Source organism: Branchiostoma lanceolatum, chromosome 11, assembly GCF_035083965.1.
Source record: "Branchiostoma lanceolatum isolate klBraLanc5 chromosome 11, klBraLanc5.hap2, whole genome shotgun sequence".
In the NCBI taxonomy this organism is placed as follows: Eukaryota; Metazoa; Chordata; class Leptocardii; order Amphioxiformes; family Branchiostomatidae; genus Branchiostoma; species Branchiostoma lanceolatum.
The window spans coordinates 4,781,833-4,803,295 of NC_089732.1; the positions used below are offsets into that span (position 1 = coordinate 4,781,833).

General features: G+C 44.6%; 1 protein-coding gene across 1 annotated transcript; it reads left to right on the forward strand.

Annotated features, from left to right (window-relative positions):
* Positions 1-7,065: 7,065 nt before the first annotated feature.
* Positions 7,066-20,598, forward strand: LOC136445143 (gastrin/cholecystokinin type B receptor-like). The gene is made up of 6 exons (XM_066443003.1): positions 7,066-7,569; positions 15,926-16,049; positions 16,894-17,079; positions 18,146-18,805; positions 19,189-19,407; positions 20,233-20,598. The coding sequence occupies exons 1-6, from the start codon at positions 7,151-7,153 to the stop codon at positions 20,488-20,490; spliced, it is 1,866 nt and encodes a 621-aa protein (XP_066299100.1). The 5' UTR covers positions 7,066-7,150; the 3' UTR covers positions 20,491-20,598.
* The last annotated feature ends 865 nt before the right edge of the window (positions 20,599-21,463 follow it).

Here is a 21,463-nt window from a genome sequence, read left to right on the forward strand (position 1 = left end):
CATCTCGGTTGGGGCTGCGCCCGTCTTCCGGGGGTCCCGCGTTGGAGGAGGTGAAAAATATACGTGCCATGCTACTGAAACAAAAAGGAAACTTGCCGACCTATGTGCCACTAGGCCCTACAGGATGAATAACACTATACTAGGAAGTTCAAGCTTTCTTTCGCAAGGAGAAAGGCTAGCAAACCCGACCTGTTCATGTATACCCTGCTGATGAAACAGCAAAGTAGCTTTCTACCCTATGTGCCACCAGGCGGCTCAATTGTCATTCTAGTTCAAACATCTCTCCCTGGGTGAATGGCAGGTTCTTGCCGCCTGTACTCTGCTTGCTGTTGTACTTATTACAGAGCGTGGGTTGAAGCTCGGTTGTAATGTCTTGTTTCTGACGTTTTGAATCCTGCTCCTCTCAGGCGGATGTGGGCGGGAGAAGTCGTGCCGAAACGATTGGACCATTGATTTGTTCATTACTCTATGGGCATCTCAGAACTCTGAAGTCATTCGGTGGAAGTAACATCAACATCGGGGATGTTCTGTAGCTCAACTGGCAGCAGCCTCATTTGAGCTCCTAGTTCTAATTAGTTGCTAAGTGGGAGACCCTGGTTCAATAATGGGAAGGGCATCTCGTTAGGGGCTGCACCCATCTTTCGGGAGGGATGCAAAATGGGGGTCCCGTGTTCGAAGAGGAACCTCCAGCACGTTAAAGGGGAAGGGCTAGCAACTACTCCATGTAAAAATATACCCTGCTACAGAAGCAGCAGGGAAACTTGATGACTTTTGTGCCATTAGGCCACTATAGATGAACAAAAACAACAACGTCAACTGCTTTTATTTTCCCGGAGAGGGTCGTATGCCCCGTCCCCTATACACACCTTTATGCTTAGGTCACAATTGGAAAAGGGCGCCCTGCCGGGCAGTTCACGGGCTTTTTCGTCTTTTTTGCACTTTCGGGCGTTACCCTTACGTGGCCTTGCGGCTGCCGAGATATTTTTTGGGCACGGCCGGGGCCCTGGAAGTTTTTAAAATCAACGCGGGACCCGGTAAGAAATAGGCGCCGTGAGCTTCTCTTGAGAACACATAGAGGTACCCTTCCGGTGTCCGGCATTCCATCGGAACAAATTTGTGTCTCGGGTCGGCCTTGTCGGGATTACACCACACCCGTGCACACATATGCGCATCGGTGAAATTGTGACCGTAGCATTAGCCACCGCCAGACTGTAGACGGTCGTCATTCAGTTGATCGCCATTAGTCGACGAATTTTAAAATTGCCAGAGAGTCGACCTTATTTTCTCCTGAATCATGAAAATCTATCCTATCACAGTGTACGGAGCCCGGGAACCTGTGGCCGATCTCTGCAAATGGCACAGTGATGGAGAGGACACATGCCGTAAGGTGCCGGCCGAAAATGTTATTCAGAGCTAGCAGACGCGTCGGGCTAGCCTCAACCAGGCTACGTGGATCGCTGAGAAAAAAAGTAGAAATTGGCCAAATAGAGTAAATAGTATGCTAAGGGAGTCAGCTACAGAGAGAGGGTCAATAGGCGACTGTCCGCGTAGACGGTCCACGTAAATCCACGTAGCCTGGCAGAGGCTAGCGTTGGGCGACCTATCTTTCTAGTGACGCTAATGACTTGACGACTAGTCTGATTATATCGCTCTGCAAGCGGCCCAGTCCAGCACTCTGCGGTAAGGTACCATTAGTACTGCCCTGAACAGCGAGAGTTTGTCACACAGACTAGCATGAAGCCGACGTCACACTGTGACTCACACAGCAGGAACACAGCTCACCCGACGAGTCTACGAGGTCTGAAGGACGTACAGGCAAACCTGGATTCAGCAACCACTCAGTGAGACGGACGGGAAATGGTTGCTGAGACAGGTGGTTGCTGGGGACAGGGTGGGGTTAACTAACTGTAAAGAATGGACGAGACTGTTTAATCTAGCCTCATCACCAGTCACTACGGGTCGGCTCAGGGGTGTTTTACCAGCCCAGTCTGCTATGCATTGGTAGATTTTTCTCAGCCCGTCTCCCTGCATGTAGGCTGGCATATAGAGTCATCGCCTCTATGTAGCGAACTAATTAAGCCAAGCCCGTAAACCCACCCCTCGAGCGGGCTAATCTGTCTGGGCGGATGGGCACCACTCACAGCGCCGTAGAGATACCGGGGAGCTCCCGATGGTACCGTATGGTTACCAGACTAGTCTTAATGTGGCTTGTGACTGGAGGTGGCCGCCTGAGTCAGGCGGTTGCCCGACCATGTCTCACTGTATTTGACGTGACAGCAATACGGTGGGTGTCTTCCGATCACAGCGCGATTTGATAGTGTAGCTTTTTCAGGCAAAAAGTACGCTCGACTCTCTTTTGAAATTCAGTGACCTCCTAGCGATCAATCGGCAAAGGTCGTACGTATCATCAACAGTGTAAGCCGTCGATGAATCAGCAATCAACTAAGTAAATTCTCTAGGGACTCTGACGTTTCAGATAGCATCCGCTATCATTGAAAAACGAAACTTCTTTGCTACTGACCACCATCGTTACTCAAAGGTTCTCTTTGGCGATTGGTCAGACAGAATTCCACCTCTATCGTGATATCGGACTTTTAATACTGCCCTGAATAGCATAATAGGTTGATGATAATTGAAGAATAAAATTGTGTCTTTACTACTGGATTACTGAATTTCAATCTCAGACGCTTGTATCGGGTTGGTGAGATAAAAAAAAAACAGGACACAGTAGAGACCCCGACAAAAACGCCTAAAAACACGTCAAAAACCAGCCGGACCCACTCCTCCGCTTGGAGAGTACTTAATCACCAAGATATCATGCAAGGCATCTCCAACGAGAAATATGTTTTAAAGTGCTAGGATGGACTGTCCTTGAATATGGTAATGATAATAATATGTTCAGAACACCAGCTTCTTGGAAGCCAATTTTCTTCAGATACCCGGAAAGAGTAGGCGTTGAACAAGGATTCTTTAATTTCTGTCCTGAGTATTCCCACTGCACACAGCACTCTTCTGAAGCGTTTATTCCAAGGTGCCCAGTGTACGGGAAACCTTGTATCTGCGTTCTTGATGTGACATACCAACCCGGACCTAAATTTATCATGATTTTAATGCTGTTAGTGTAAGTCAATGCTTATTAAATACAATAAGGACAAAAGACTTGGTTGTAATGCCATGTTTTGAAGCCAATTTTCCTCAGGTACGTTGGCGTTGAACAAAGATCCATTAACTTCTGAGGATTCCTATTGCACACAGGGTTGGTGAGATAAAAAAAAAGTTTGTATCCCATCATACGGATAAATGATTAAAGAGTTTGCGATTAAATACCGAACATGGCACCGACTGAAATCAACATCTCTTGTTGAGCAGCGGAAATACGAGACCAAAATAGAACCACTGGATTCGACCTCCTGGGTGGAAATGGTAAACATGCTTTTAGAACTTATTTTGAGGAGTCCTTTGAATTTAGAACGCCTTAATTGGTATTTCATGACTTAGCCAGGATCATAGTCTCTAGACGAAAATAGAAATTTCATATTAAAGTTGATTCGTTTATACCGCCGCATGCACAGCCACAAACAACATTCAGTTGAAAAATAAGGCGATGTGATGAAGGTATTTCTTTCAATATCAACCTGCCAAAATAATCATAAGTCAAGGTAGGTTTGCAAAATCGTGCTAGTAGATTGTCATTTTTAGTACTAGCTTCTCGGCGTAACAGTTGAAACTAAATTCACATTGCTGTAAAATGATTGTCGGTCCAAAATGCAACGACATATCATCATGGACTTAGCTAACATCTGGAACATTTAGATGTTAAAATTAGGCCCATCAACATCAACAGATGGCTACCTCTTAACGTCTATGATGTAGATCCTTTCATGTTTCTATCAGAACTATATTTACGAAGCCATTTGAACTTTGATAAGTGTTTTGATAGATATTTCAAGAGTGAGTTGTCCTGGCGTGAACTAAGTTGCTTTTAATCTGCATTGATTGTTACCGCTAATATGCAGGTGCTGTTTTGGATGTGTCTCTCTGTCTGTCTGTCTATCTGTCTCTCTGTCTGTCTGTCTGCCTGTCTGCCTGTCTGTCTATCTGTCAGTCTGTCTGTTTTACAAAGGCCAAGGGCGATTTTGGCCGGCCCTTTGGTGTATGACCTTGGTATTGCAGCAGAACGTCTGGTTTTTGTATTTTTTTGTCCTGGACATGCTATGGTCTTGTTTTTTTTGCCGGCAGATAGCTTTTGATGTAAGGAAGAAGTGGTGTATGTTTGGGCCCCTAGTAGCTTACTCTGGAACTGCAGGGGCGTTTTTGTTGAAATCTTTGTTGAAATGAAAGAGGATACCAGAACAAAGAACAGGCGGATCTCCATGGTATTTAGTATGCCCGAAGCTTAGAATGAGATGTATTCAATGAAATGCAGATTGTGCCTACTAAGACTCAGTTTTGGTTGCTGTAAGCTTCAAATGGATTTTTCAACAGCAAAAATACATGCTTGGCATGTTAAACAACCAACCAACCAACCAACCAATCAACCAACCTTTACGAATGACTGATGTAAAACCTTTGACATATACGTGACATTTGGATAAGATTCTCACAGTCTTATTGTTCGTTCGTTCGTTCGTTTAGACCGTTGTAGTGTCTTCCTTGCTGTATCAGTAGCAGCTAGAGTAGATTTCTGCAGAGAGGGGACGCTAGCCCTTCCCCTTTAAGGTGCTCGAGGGAGTTGAACACATTTTACATCCCTTCGGAAAGGTACAGTCCCAACCTGGTTGCCCTATCCAGGATTGAGCCTGGATCTCCCAGTTACCATTTAATTGGAACCAGGAGCGTAACTGTGAGGCTGCTACCAGGGACTTCCCCACAGTCCAATAGATTAATGCTAAATCTGATGCATCCATTTTTTCTTTACCTTCCAGCCGAACTCACGGTCACTGGCGCCGTTCAAGTAAAGAAAAGACGACAGATAAATGCATCGATTTAGGGAAGGTCGTCTTCCTGTAACGTTCGTTTCTTCTATCAGCATCGCGCCATTCTACCTCACCTTGTTCTGCGACCTTTCTGACAAAATCAGAAATACTAACGCGGGCAGACTCCATGGAGAAGTAATATAAATGTAGATGGGACACACAGCCGGCGTCATTGCTCGTAACTTCTTGTTCTGGTCGCCATGGGGATTCATGATAGAACGACGCTTGGGAATCGCATGGGGCATATCCTTGGTAGGGTCGGGGTGACGAGTAATGAATGCTTGTTTCCGTGTCGTTTTTTCCTCCCCATGGAGGTTTCTTTCTGTCTCCGTGTCGCTTATCAGCAGGAGAATATACGTTCTGCCTTGATTTGTCCTCTAAATTCTAATTTTCAAAGGTGCGAGGTCGGAAATCTTTCTCTGACAGAACCTTAAACGCGCCGCATTGACGCAAGCCTCTGGGTTGGAAAGCCGCATGTGATTAAATATAAGAAGGCCTACAAAAACACTTAATGTAAAACGTACCTGGACGTTTGTTGGTCTAAGTGCTTAAATGGTTTTCTTAACCAGCGGCATAGGTTTGCGGCTGCTTTTTAGTTAATGGCAGATCAGTCCGGATGAATCTCTCTCCCTTACCTTATAAGGAATGGCCCTCGGGTTTGTAATCTACGGACGCATGTTGGCCAATTAGAGCTTAGAGCAACTGTGTCATCATTGCTAATTTGACTTTGATTAGATAGATAGATAGATAGATAGATAAATAGATAGATAGATAGATAGATAGATAGATAGATAGATAGATACATAGATACATAGATAGATAGATAGATAGATAGATAGATAGATAGATAGATAGATAGATAGATAGATAGATAGATAGATAGATAGATAGATAGATAGATAGATAGATAGATAGATAGATAGATATGGTGTGCATCTCTGTCTAAGCTACCTGCAAACAAAGAATCATCGAAATCTGTTGTTCCTTTCTTCAGTTATCACCTTTGCAAACTTTTAACAAAAATGCCCCTGCAGTTCAGGAACTAGCCGCTAGGGGTCCAAACTAACGTCACTTCTTTCCGAGCACAAGACCTATCTACCACTCAGACACGAGATATCAAAGCTGGACATTCCGCTGCAGTACCTAGAGAAGCCGCTAAGGGGCCCAAAATCTCATCATTTTCAGTTTTTTTCACAACCTCCCATCACGCCAAATATAAAACCAAGCCGCTCTTGAGTTATCTTGTTGACCAAAAGAAACACAAACACACACAAACAAACGCTGTCTAAAATGTAACCTCCATTTTTCATGGCCTTAATGCTTTCGAATTAAAAAGTCCGGCCAGGAAATGTTGTGGTCCTTTCTTTGAAGTGCTTCTTTGTGGACGCGCACGACGTTACGCGCTCATGTGCATAATCTACGGGTCGACGAAAACGACAGGCTACGTGTAATACACCATATTTGGTGATGTCCCCATATCTGTGCGGATGTTATATAAAGGATGCTGAAGAGTCGTCCCAGCGACTGTTCCGTGCGTACATGCCACTTCTTCGTGCTCGCTCATCAAGACCAGAATCAGTTCCCACAACTATCGGGACAGCTCTGCAATCCAGGTAAGGAGTTTTTAGATTGCGATCATATATTCAAGTGTCAAAGAAAGAGTGGGTGTTCTAATATGCATGTACATATTTTTCCAACTTCACCTTGAATTGTGAAGCGTGATGGTACTGAATTACTTACCGTCCTTCACATCTCTGTATATTTTTACGCCACTTTACGGGAACCTTCAATTTCTGATAGCGAGCACTTGTCGTTAATCATCGTCGTCGTCGTCGTTGATTGACGGTCTAACGAACAAAACTTTAATACAGAGATAACCTTTTCGGGTAAACCCTGTTAAACAGCTTCTGTTGAATCAATTGCAACAATCATAACACTGACAGTAGATGATTCATCATTGATTGTGAATGTGGATGTGACTGTGACGCGCGAGCTGTTGTCGCGTCGTTTTTTTAACGCTTTGAGACTTTATCGTGTTTTTTTCGCGGACCTGCTTTGTTTGCTATCGCACGTCTACATGTGTGTTCCGCACTGCTGATGTCTGCTACGTGTCGGTTCTATATTGCACAGGGGCAGCATTAATTGTATCTCACTTTGCGCCTCAGTTGATTGAAATGGCGGCCGCTGACAGTGAATTCGACTGGAACGTAATGAACGTTAGTAACTCGACGGAGTCTAACGGGACCGTTCCCGAGCCGTACGTGGGCGCAGCCGCCATCCTGGGGAACCTGCCCGTCTCCGTCCCCACCATCCTAACCTACGCCGTCTGCTTCCTGCTCGGCACCGTCGGGAACGTGCTGGTGGTCTTCTCCGTGGCGCGTTTCCGGCGGCTCCGCTCCACCACCAACTACCTCCTGGGGAACCTGGCCACGGCGGACCTGCTGATCGTGGCGCTGTGCGTGCCCGTCAAGGCGGCGGAGTTCTTCCTGCCGTCCTGGGAGCTGGGCGGCTTCCTGTGTAAGGCCACGGCGCTCCTGCAGTTTCTGTCCGTCATCTGTTCCGTCCTCACGCTCACCTGCATCTCCATAGAAAGGTGAGACACGATTCAATTTTCCATCAGCTAATCTTTAGTCTAAATTGCGCATTCACCGAAGGAAATTTGATAAAGTTCATTGATAAAGTTTTCGATAACGCACTTTGTGAAGCGATTAGCCCATTGGAGAGCGCCTCAACTCATTTTCACACTCAGTGGTTTTTATTGGAATCTTTTCTAACGTTTCCCCCAAGTTTCCAGGCTACCGAGCCGCTGGTCTACCACTTTGAAATTTGAAATTTTTCTCATCACATATTTTCTGTCTCATGTAGCTCCCATTAACATTAATCCGCCGGGTTACATATATCCGCCACTTTTAAAAACAGGGTGTTTGAGAAATGTCTAGTGCAGCACCCCCAGGTATGCACAGATTAGATACACAGGAGTGCATTACACTGGTTGACGTTGGGTTGGAGATCTGTTTGGTCGTATCTTTTCTGGGTGGCGGAATTACGTACCTTGGAGTAATAATGTTAGTAGATGCTATGTTTGTTTACTCCTTTATGTCAATATTCGTCATAGCCAACTGTTTCTAGATGCAAGATATAAAATCTAATTATCTTTTTCGATGACCTATACTATAATTGGTCTGGCCATTCACGGTCTTCATTCGTTCATTATGGCTCCCATAGAGTTCTGTAATAGAATTATGTTCCCTCACTCAGTAGGAAAAACTAGGACAGTCTCTTAATGGTTCCGAATCTGAGGATGGCTTTACTTCACTTTTCTTTTTCAATAGCAAAACTTTGACCTCCAAGAAAAAGAAATCGAAGACCTCACACCTCCGCGAAATGTGTCTAGTCTCTGTATAATATTTTTGCTTTGCTCATCATTGTGAATATCTCGCTGAGTCTGTCTGATACATTTCTCCACTACCTGTCATAAGGCATCACTAAGACATTGCAAATAGTAGAAAATTGAAGACAGGAAATGAGATAACCTATTCTGGGGCCTTTGACTAACCTGTCAGATTCCCTGACGTGTCTAGCATGTGGAAAGCAGTCACAACAGTGCATGCAACTAACTAAGGACACACAAACAAACAAACAAACAAACAAACAAACAAACAAACAGTCAGACAGACAGACACACCGAAAACAAAACTCCGTACATGAAAATACGTGCCTTTGACAATTCTAATCTCCGTCGGTTTCCCCCTTATTGGCATGAGCGCCCGGTGCCGTAAAAATCAACATCGTCTTCACAGGGCTTCAAAACTGAAACATTTCAAAGAGTCCGCTGACAGTTTCATCAGGTTGGTTAATCGCTGGATATTCAGGTTCTTTCCGCACAGCCAATACCAATTACCCGCTAGCGGTCCCGTAGCCCTTCTGGCACCTTCTTCAGGGCAATGCTGGCTGGTTCGAATTCCCACCGCTGAGTGGTATTGCCCTGAGGAATGTAGAAGAAAGCCTACCGAAACGCTGTCAGCTAATTGTTAGTTATTGCATAGAGAGAACCTTAATACCCAATTCCAGAGAACCATTTTCGCATAAGCGTTATCGTCTTACCCTGTATCAAATGAAGGCTTAGTAGATTTAGGAAGAGGGGAAAAACAGTGAAAAGACATTAGTCTCAAAACCGTCTGTGAGAAACCAAAGTATTGAACCTTGCACATCTTGATGTCCAGATTTTCCATCCACTTTGTCTGCAGAACGTGCTATTGTTGCTAATCAGACCCTGCCATCTATGATCACTGAAGAACATTTAATGTCTAATTGATAATATTATCATTGTTAATCAAGGCATCAAGTTGTTTTCTTTTACGGGGGGTTTAATTTTGAAAGTACACGTGCCGTCTTTTCTAGAACCTCTTTTCTAGACACTGAATGTACGTTTGAACTTCAAAATCACAATCACTTACAAGGTCTTCTCTAGACATTGAATGTACGTTTGAACATCAATATTACATCAATTTACAAGTCGTTATTACGTTTAGCGAAATAGTTTATCACAATTATATCAGATGATTATGTAAACGTTATAGTACAGACAGGGGCACATAATCATAAAGATAAAATAAAAGTTAACGGTCCCATAGGCTTTGAGGCCGCAAGGCAGTGGGTTGTAAAATCAATTCGTCTTGGGCACAGTGTTGCAAGTTGGAGTCTCTACGCAGCCTTTTTGAGGTGTGGGCTGTCAACCACTCTGACCTTCCATCGCCTTTTACCACCCCCCCCCCCACCCCCAACTAAAGCCAGGCACCTATTTAACACGAGTGAATAAGGATCCACCGTCTAGCCAGGAATATCAGGGATCGAACCCGCGACCTCCGATCTCGTGTCCACTAGCCTCGCCACTCGCCGCCACAATATACATGATCGTATGGTATCAGACAATCACGGGAAACCTTGTAACGATGACGTCACCGTTCAGTATTCCCCTCACACCTGTCAGACCGTAATCCTCCAAACGTTGACGGATAAGGAGTCGAATATTACCCGACAAAATCTCGGCGACTCGTTTATTCAGGTGTGATGTGACTCGGTAACAGCGCCGTACATCTCGCTCAGATTGGATGGGAGCGCGGATAAGGTCTTACCGTGAATCGTAGCCATTTAAGCAGAATACATGCATCTTTAAGAAGCCTTGGGGTCAAAATCTATCGACCCGCGATGGAAATGGCAAATGTTAGAGAGCGACTCTGTCCCAAAGGGAATCAAAGTAGGACGAAGGTACGAAAAGGTTCTATTAGAAAGGCTAAAGCGGGCTTCTCACTGGGCTGCGCCTACCTGCGCCAAATTGCGAAAGCCATTCGCAAAGTGGCTTAAACAGGTGCCGGTTTGGCGCAATCACTGGAAATCTCTTTTTAATGAATTTCAATGGTTTTTAAGTCAGTGGCAACACTGTGATTTTCAATGATTGTATCTGATGAGCTTCATTCATTTGATACCTCATCTTCCGAAGGAGCTCCACTTATAGACAACTCTGTCATAGAAGAACTATACTAGATACTTTAGTTCGGAATAAAAAAACAGGACTGCCTAAGTATACTTTACCGAATGCACTGCAATCTTATTCGTTTACGTGGCAATTTTAAGGGTATACTTAACAACTTAACTAGTAAGCATACCCGTAAAATTGCCATGTACACCGATATAATTGCGCTGTATTCCGGCGAATTGCTGAGTGTACTCAGGCGGCCATGAATAATGCGCTCTTGTAAGTACCGGTTTGGGGGCAAGAAAGAAGCGCAAAGTAGAGTGAAATCTCGCAAAGGGATGTCCCTGTAGTAGCTCAACTGAAATTTTGGTTTCAATGAGTTGCTAGCTAGGAGACCCCGGTTCAATCCTGGGAAGGGAAACCCGGTTGGGGCTGCACCCGTCTTTCGGAAGGGACGTGTTGTGTTCGAAGAGGTGCCTCGAGCGCGTTAAGGACTAAGGGGAAGGGCTAGCAACTCCTCCATGCAAAAATATCCCCTGCTACTTGCTGACCTATGTGTCCCCACGCACTGCAAGGGTCTGAACGAACGAACAAACGAACGAACGAGGGCGAACGAGCGAAGAGTAATGTGCGCGTGCGTGTTCCGGTTTTGCGACAACAATATGCGCAAGTCTGATGAATGAAATCAGGCAAACATCCTTGACTTTAAGGCTTAATACTACTGTAGCCAGTCACGATCCAAGTCTTCTAAGGGCGCCAGCTTTAATGACCAGACATCTCCCCTTTGATCACAATCATACAGATCAATTCTGCAGCAAACTAGTGGACGTAGTTATACGCGTCGTCATAACAACTACTCAAACAAATTTTCTTCAACAAACAGACACTAAAACGACTCTTTCATCCTGTCTTAATTGCTTCCGTCCAGTAACCTTTGGTATTCCGCCACTCAGGCCTCCGCTGGACGCAGATCTTTGAGCCACGGAAATTGGATTTGTATGAGATTTAATGTGAAGGACAGGAAAGCAAAAACAAATCTACAAAATACACTTCGTAAGCAGGGATGTCCCTTTGATCGACTGGAATAGGATTTGTATGAGATTTGATGTGAAGGACAGGAAAGCAAAAACAAATCTACAAAATACACTTCGTAAGCAGGGATGTCCCTTTGATCGACTGGAATAGGATTTGTATGAGATTTGATTTGAAGGACAGGAAAGCACACAAAAAACTACAAAGTACACTACTTAAGCAGGGATGTCCTTGTGGCTCAGCTGGCAACAGCCTCACAGTTGAGAACCTGCACTGCACGAAATGGCCTCGGATCCTGACGCATCCGGACAGGAGAAACGGGATCCGGAACCACTTGCCGATGTAGGTTAGAGTCTAGGTAAATTTGAGTGGTTTTAGTACAATACGGCCCCCGTATCCGTCCGGATTCTTACGGATCTGAGGATACGTCAGGATCCGAGGCCATTTCGTGCAGTGCTGGTTCCTATTAGTTGATAACTGCTGGGAGACCCCGGTTCAATCCTGGGAAGAGTATCTCGGTTGGGGCTGCACCCGTCTTTTGGATGTAAAATGGGGGTCCCGTGTTCGAGGAGGTGCCTCGAGCACGTTGAAGGGGAAGAGCTAGCAACCCATCCCTGTAAACATATACCCTGCTACTGAAACCAAGAAGAACAACCATTGAGAGTTCTGGCAGCTCAAGAGTCGCTGACTCAGCAGAAAGGGGGCATAACAGAGAGATTCCGCTAAAGATGTTGGCACTACACGTCTCAGAATGATCAAACAAACACTTCTAATAACGTATTTTAAAAAAACCTCCGACAGTAACTACTACATAATATATAAAGGACCAAGTGGTTTCATGGCTAGCGGTTAAGAAGAGAAGGACCAGATCGGATAAATCAATCCAGTTTTTTTCTTGACAGATAGAAATAAAAGTAGAACCCCAGGCGCGATCAACAGATGAAGGAACCTGTCGACATGAATCAGGGTCAACCTATTAACCCCACGTGGAGGGAATTCCAATATTTAGATATTGATCTAGTTATCGATTGCAAAGAGGTGTTATTTAAGCCCCTATCTCACTGGACCCGCGGCACGTTGGCGACCTTGCTGTATCCTACATGTACATCGTATTTGTGTTATCCTTGACTTAATAATGGGAATATCATGCAAAACGTTTAAATATGACTAGAAAGACACCAAAACACACAAAGCGTAAAAAGATTCATTTTTAATCGATGAAATTCGTTGATCGCTCTGCCAAATCGGTCGGTCGCAGCGAGGTCGCCAACGTGCCGCGGGTCTAGTGAGATAGGGGCTTGCGCGAAGTTTGTTTTTGTCTCCTGTAAAGTCATTGCAACGCTTGAGTGGGCAAACTGCAGTCAAATAACAAGAATTGCGTCAGCACACACACCTTGTTACATAGTCAAGTTAAGTACAATTTAAAAAGGTCTACTTTGTCAGAGACGAATGGGAAGTGTAGGGCCAAGATTGGCATCGCTTTACATGCCTTGAAGTATTATGTTAAAGTTGAAATTTCAGCGGTAGTTCACAATACGTGGTTTTCACGGTGATCTCTTCATTGCGAACTTAAAACCACTGTGGAAACGCTTCTGCCCGCTTCTGCCCGCACACCCCATTGTTTCAATCGCAAACGTAGATCCGCTTATTACCAAACATGAGAAAACCCTGCCCGTTCAAAATTTGCACACATGCAATTGATGCTTAGTGTCCTGTGACACAGGTCTTAAGTCTTACGTTGTGTGGTTAATGTGTACGTGATGAGAAATAAAGTTCGACAATCCTTAAGGCCCTGTCTCTTACCCAAGGCGGTATCCTTTATCTTGAAGAATGGGTCTGAATATGATTTCATGATTTAGTTCTAACCTTTGCTTAATCTAGGAACGGCGTTACCTTGTTACGGGTAAACCAACGCCAAGTTACTCAAGCACGTTCCATACAGCACCCGCTGTGTTTCGTCAGTGACATTCATTCACTCAGTCACCTTTGTGTCGGGTATCTCACTACCTGGATGTCTAAAGCCCCCCTCTCACTGCACCCGCGGCACGCTGGCGACGTCGCTGCGGCCGATCGAAGACACTTTCACTTTCATCGACAAAAAACGATTTTTTTAAGCTTTGTGTTTTTTTTGGTCTTTTTGGCCATACTTGTACGTTTTGAATGATATTCCCATTATAAAGTCAAGAGTAACACAAGGCCAGTTTAGGACACAGCGACGTCGCCAGCGTGCCGCGGGTCCAGTGAGAGGGGGGCTTTACTGAAGCACGTTTCATACAGCATCCGCTGTCTTTCGTCAGTTCCATTCACTATTGCCATTCACTCAGTCACCATTGTGTTCAGTATCTCATTACCTGGATGTCTAACCTTCATGTACTCAACACCAGCATCCTCTGTCTTTCGTCAGTGACATTCATTCATTCACTCAGTCTTCTTTGTATTCAGCATCTCATTTCCTTGATGTCTAACCTTCATCGACGCAACGCCAGCTTGTTGGATGTTAAATCACGACTCCCTGCAGTCCAGACAAATTTCCATGTTGACTAATCAGCGGTCCGCTCACGCACGACACGTAGCACGTGTTTACTCTGACAGATCTTGTCATTACACCTTTATCTGAAGCTGATTCATAACTACAGCTGGTGTTCTCCTGAGAGCTCCCTGCGTCAGAACGAGCCAGTCTGCGCTGTTATCGGCGTTCTACAAAGGTTAGAATAACGCCGTGCATACATAAGTGGATCAGGTTACTTTGATGTCACCAGGGAATATCAACACTTTCGCTTTGTGAATTACGTTGGGTAAATTGTACTTAACGCAGTTTCACTTTCTTTTCAAAGAACATTAAAACGATGTAATGTAGACGAAGTAGAACAGGTCTCGCAGAACAAACGGAGGAAGGAAAGTGGTTTATGTTATGAAATGTTTCATCGTTATGCACCCAAATTACATCTTATGAAGATTTAACGTCCTAATTTGATCAGTTTTTCTTTCTTTGTAAACGGCATTTGATGAACGTAATGTATGCTGATAAAATATGCTTAAAAGAAAAGATATGAATGACGCTTTAAAATGGCTTACCAAAGAGAAACGAGTTTTTTGTTAAACACCATAAGACCTGAAAATTCAGTTTCACTTTCTTCATACAGAGAATTTAATTTGACACCGTCCAAGCCTAACAGCAAGGCTAAGGAAAGAAGCTTAGAAGAAAGATTACAAAACAGACATATTTCCATCGTTGAACACCCTAACTCGAGCAACATTAGTGATTAGTAATTTTCTCCATGGATAGAGGCGGCGCTCCCAAGGACGATTAGAACATTGCTTATAAAACTGACATACATGTACCTCCCCGTTTAACACCCTTACTCGAGCAAAATTAGTGATTAATAATTTTCTCCATGGATAGAGGCGGCGCTCCCAAGGACGATTAGAACATTGCTCATAAAACTGACATACATGTACCTGTACTTCCCCATTAAACACCCTAACTATAGATATAGAGGTGGCGCTCTCAAGGACGCAAAATTACATGTACTTCCCCGTTAAACACTCTAACGCGCGCAAACCGGTTAGCAAAAACGGTAAGATCCTGCCGAAATACAACCTTTGAAACGAACCAGCAGAGTTGAGTATCTGTAAAGTGTAAGATATTCTGCAGGTGATGTGACTCCGATTTGACCTGTTCCTGGCATACATCAAAGAGCTGTTGTTGATGAGTGCTGAGTGGCCGGTTGTCTATTCGCCTCACGCTTCCCTTTTCCTGCTGCCGATCTAGAGTCATCATGAGTGACTCTTATGTAAACGTAATATATTCACGTCATGGTGATTTTAACAAGACGCAAGGACACATTTGAGGATGTTTTGTCAGTGATGCTCCGTGTGTTTAGAATGCAAAATAGGGTGACTTTCATCATGCAGAGTTTTAATCCGTGAACCTCTATATATTGTAAGGTCGTCCTTTATGTTTGAATACCACTATGTTGACCTGTGTGAAAAATGTGTAAAGGTAGTCCCATAGCCTTTTTTAGGCTGTAGGGGCAGTGGGGCATGTCTAGGGCATGGTATTGGAAGGCGGATTAAAACTTCCACCGCCTTTTACTTCCCCAACTGAAGTCAGGTATCCATTTTTACACCTAAGTGGAGTGAAGAACGTCGTGTAAGGTGACTTTTCAAAGGGCACAAGATCGGTGGCATGACAGGATTCGAACCCAGTTATCAGCTGACAGGACGCTGTCGTACAGCATTGTTTGGTTGGCCGACTGCTACCCCGATCAGGGCTGAGCCACAAGGGTCTGGAGGCTGCCATTTGGCACCAAGGTGACCCCAATACGACAATTGCCCCAGATGCGGCCATTGATATGTATGGTCATGAACCACTCACACCGGGAAGGGCCCCTGCTCTTTTCGATAAGTAGAAATGTGACCTGTGTCCGTCCCGTTGCAGGTACTTCGCCATCATCTACCCGATGCAGATCCGGAGCGTGTTCACCGTGAGCCGTGCTCGCCTGCTCATCGCGGCCATCTGGATCGTCTCCTTCCTCCTGGCCAGTCCCGCACTCGTCTCACAGGTCAGTAAAAAAGGAAGATATAGGTTACCTTCATTAACAAACTAGTGACAAGTGTCTGACTTAATTTGAATAATGTACTTGTTCTCCTGTTGTTCACGAATGATGAGTTCCTCTTTCGCGCCTCTCATGTGTGTATCAAGTCTGGCAGTAAAAAAGAGGAAAGGTAAAGAGTAGAGATACCAGTAAGGTCTCAAACTTTCTTTAAACGTTTCATAAAACAAACAGTATCTATCTGGATATGTCAGGCTTTCTATTGCAAGCACACTTAATTAGCTTGCCGTTTAGGCGATAAAATCATTCAAATTACCAACCAAGGTGCCGTCTACACACAGGTAAATACACCTGTCTTTGGTGCTGAACACAATAAAGATAGCTGTCCTTGGTGCAGAATGCTATCCTCACACAAATAAACATGCCTGTCCTTGGCACTGAATGTCATCCACACACACAGGAAGACACATCTGTCCTTGGTACTGAACGCCATCCACGCACAGGCAAACGCATCTGTCCTTGATACTGAACACCATCCACGCACAGGCAAACGCATCTGTCCTTGATACTGAACACCATCCACGCACAGGCAAACGCATCTGTCCTTGATACTGAACGCCATCCACACACAGGCAAACATACCTGTCCTTGGTACTGAACGCCATCCACGCACAGGCAAACATAACTGTCCCTGGTGCATACTGAACTCCATCCACACACAAGTAAACATATAAAATGTGAAAATTAGATCAGTGAATACCTTAGTGTTGGAAGAAAGTTTAGCATTGTATTATGATTACTACTAACACAGATGAGCTCCCATTATAATATAACATTGTTTTAATCTTTCTAGACGCTGGTTGAGTACGACTGGGGCACAGGTGAGATCATCTACCACTGCCAGCAGGTGTGGCCGACCGAGACCCACCGGCAGCTCTACTCCATCTACGGCCTACTCCTCCTCTTCGTGTTGCCCATGGCAACCATGGGGATGTCGTACGGCCGCATCATCCGGGAGATCCTGAAGAGACGCAGGAAGGTATGACGTATTGTAATCATGTAATACAAGGTGTCTACATAGAAGGGCTAGGGATGTCTATGTAGCTCAACTGGTAGCAGCTTCATAGTTGAGCTCAACTGGTAGCAGCCTCACAGTTGACCGCCTGGTTCCATTTTAATTTGTAACTGGGAGTAACCCTGTTTCAAATTCTGGGAAGGGTATCTCGGTTGTATGAGACTGCATCCATCTTTCGGGAGGGACGTAAGATGGGGGTCCCGTGTTCGAAGAGGTCCTTCAAGTACGTGAAAGGTGAAGGGCTAGCAACATCTCCCTAAAATGTGCTCTGCTACTGAAATAGCAAGGAAACGTGCTGACCTATGTGTCACAAGCCGAATCCAAGATGAACAATCTTATACATAGAAGTTAAAGCTTTCTTATCGCTTTCAGCAACATGAAGTTGTAAAGTTTAAATGCCGACATACTGTGATCGAACACAATGAATATCACTGCACTAAGATCTCTGGCAACCGAGTTTGCTTGCATGTGTCTATCAGTCCGAGAATAATCTATTCCTTCTTCTATCTAATTTGATCTTCAACCTGTAAAACCTGGTGGGTATATTGTATTATTTGGATGGCGATATTGATATGAATGTCGCTTCAATACAAATTTTCTGCAATCCAATCCAATTCTTACAATTGTAATCTAAGAGACAAAACGACTGTAAGTGTGCACTCTCAATTGTAACTATCGCACAATCCAGCCGATCTCGATTGGTTCTGTATCTGTATCTATATAACGTTAGCCGATATAATCGCCATTAGGCGTAACACACAAGCGGCGCGGCAGCAGCTGGTTATATTACACCGACCGGTCTGTTGCTCATAGTCTTCGCATATCTGACTGCAACCGTTCTTTAAAGCTATTTAGTGAGAATGCTCCTACAGTACTTGATTCTACTATGGTTGTCGGAAAATACGAATTTTTGAACACATCAATCCTTGGCTGATAACTCTGGTACTTAAAAGCATGACTATTTCTAGTCCTATGGTTGCTATGTTTTACAAGTAAATAAATCATTCATTCAATCATTCAATCATTCCAGGTGCTCAGGCGGAGAGTGACGGTGGAGGCGGATGAAGATAAAAACAGCGGGTCGCTCGTACGGCGGGAAACACTGGAGGACTTCATAGCATTGCCGCACATCAGCGCTAACCTCTCCACAGCTAACACAACCGACGAGAGAGACAAAGCGGGAGGGATAGAAGTAGGGAAGGTTAACAGGGGATACGAACTCAGCCCCAGAAATTCCTACAACCCTCCTTCAGCTTCGAACGAGGAGATCACGACGGTAGACAGAGAAGATTCGGGAGAAGAGGTGCTCTTGTCCGTGAAGGAAGGTGGAAGACCCGAACGAAAATCATCGAAAGATCTGCTGAGAAAATACAGGTCTCTCCCGCTGGATTTGGACGCTTCTCGCCGACAAGAGCGGCTGGGACAGCGGCGTAACACGGACGCGGACACCCTTGACCACCCCCTGCTCCTACAGCAGGAATCCGAGGATGAAGACCGGGGCACGCGCATCTTGGAACGTCTGCGCAGCTTCCGCCGGACGCTGTCGTGCAGAGGGAGGCCCAGGACGTCTTCTGATGAGCCTGACAAGTCGCTGGCCGCCAGCAGGAGGAAACGGGTGGCTATGAAGCGGGACTCCAGCATGGCCGACTACAAGTCTGCACACGTGCTCGCAGATGAGGAAGGGATAAAAGTAAGTGTAAACACAGTTTCACTTTTCTTTGTGCAAGCCATGTCGCATTTGTCTGTTGCATTTATGGAGGCCAAAACGTAAATCTACGATTGTGAAGTTGAATCGCGAATATAATCTCTATTTCCAATTATCCGGCAAGTCACATACATCCGCCAAACGAAAAAAATACGTCTGAAGAGATCTCGAATGCAACATCTCCCAGTATTATGTACTTCATACCTGTCTATCTGGGGGGTCCTGCACTAGAGATCTCTGAAACGACTTTTTTTTTAAAGAGGCGGATAACTGCAACTCGACGGATAAATGGTATGGATCTTACTGAATGTTGATTGGTCTAGTAGGCTACGTCTTATAAAAGAAATATCTCTTCCTCTGACGCACAGATCTTGAGGATGCTTCTGGTGGTGGTGTTTGTTTTCGCTCTGTGCTGGGGACCCCGTCTCATCCTTCTGACCTTGTCGAAGTTTGCCCTTGTGAACGTGCACACGGAGCTGGTGTACGCGCTGGACATCACCTTCCACCTGCTGACGTACCTCAACAGCTGCGTCAACCCCGTCTGCTACGCCTTCATGTCGCGTCACTTCCGGCAGAGCTTCAAAGACGTGAGTGGTGGGGTTTTTCGAATTTTTACGTCATTTCCGGTTAAGGATCAAAGACGTGAGTGTTGGGATTTTCGAATTTTACGCAATTTCCGGTTAAGCATCAGACGTGAGTGTTGGGATTTTCAAATTTAACGTAATTTCCGGTTGAGCGTCAAAGGCGTGAGCGTTGGGTCTTCAAAGACGTGACTGGTGGGTTTTTCAAAGTTTTTACGTCATTTCCGGTTAAGCTTCAAAGACGTGAGTGATGGGCCTTCACACTTTTTGAAATCAAAAAGTAGTCAAACCTTAGTCCACTCAAGGGACTTGATGAAAAGGGTAACAGTAGACAGGTGGCCACTAGACAGAATTCTGAACGCTCGGGTCAGTGGGAAAGATTATCGAAGGATCCACCAAAAAGCACAGGTCATTATTGATCCTGATGAAGGCGACATTGGTCGTTGAAAATTTGATCCGTTAATACCTTAGTGTTGGAAGAAAGTTTAGTCTGTCTATAGTGAACACTAAGAGAATTTGAAGAAAACGGTTCCTCCATAGACTGGATTCGTAACGCCTCAATGGGAAAAAGATCTAGGGGTCGATCATGGCAAGGTGTTTTTCATGAAGAGGAGGTTATTGGTAGCGATTTGACTGTACTAATTTCACTTGCTGCTAGATTGTACAGCTGCACTGTTACATGTGTTTTTGCTACTGTAACCACAAGTGGAATACCTGATATTTCAATTTAGATGATAACAAAACTTAATCAGAGGACACTTTTGTAGTGCCGCTTTTGATGGAAATACGAAAAGCAACTGCAACTAAATAATGTCATTTTCCCCATCTCAGACAATGTCTTCGAGCTGCACCAAGAAAGCGATCGGTCGTCAAGGGACTCCGGACATCCTTCTGACCACTTACTCGGGGTCAAAACGCCGAGCGCTGGACATCACGACCACGGTGTGCGGAATGACGGACGCGGGGACATCGCGGACAAGCCGACCTAGCACCAGCACTGCGCCTTCGTCGCGCATCTCTGTCACCAGCTACGGTCGCACTAGCACGACTACAGCACCACCACACATGTACATCACAACAGAAGTCTAGATAATGGGTCACATAAAACAGGCATGCATGGAAACGGGCAGTGTTGACTGTCGCAGTAGTGTTAAAATTTGCGTTGGGTAAAGGTACAAACGTTCAGAAAGGGATAGCTATGTTTTCCTGTGTGTGGGTGGTGTTCAGCACCAAGGACAGGAATGTTAGTGTGTGGCTGGTGTTCAGCACCAAGACAGATATATCTGTGCGTGGATGGTGTTCAGCACCAAGGATAGGAATGTTTACCTGTGTGTGGATTTTGTTTAGAACCACGGACAGGTATGTTTTTATATGTTTTAATTGTTCACCACCAAGGACAGGAATGTTTTTTATGTTTGAATTGTGTTCAGCACCAAGGACAGGTATGTTTGTATATGCATGTATGGTATTCAGCACCAGGGACTAGCATCCATAGCCGACTGCACAAACGACCCAGTACAACAAGAAATAACCAGCAAAAAAGTGTAACATAAGCCCCCCAAAAGGGCCATAGAGACTGCTATAAAGGCTAACCGGGAGCAGACTTGCTAGGAATGTTTCTTAATGATTGATTCATACATCGTAAGGTATACTAAACTGTAATATACGTTGTATACATACGTATACGTAAAATAATGTCTACAATACATATACTGTATTATTGATACTAAACTTTTGGATGGTGGTGACCAGTCTGTAAAATATTGTTCAATCTAGCGACATGAGAACTACTTTCTATGGGGCTGATGTTTCCAACATCAAGAAAAGATGTTATTCATCACTGCATTATGATGTAATCTTAAAGTTTGTATATTGTATATTGTAATGTTTAAATCTATAGAAAGGCAGACCGTATTTGATTGTATAACTGTCTGCATTATATCTAAAATGTCCTTGCATTATGATGTGATCTTAAAGTTTGTACTTTACATTTTGTATATTGCAATGTATAATGTATAAATCTCTGTATTTGTATAACTTTCTGCACACACATAGACATTGC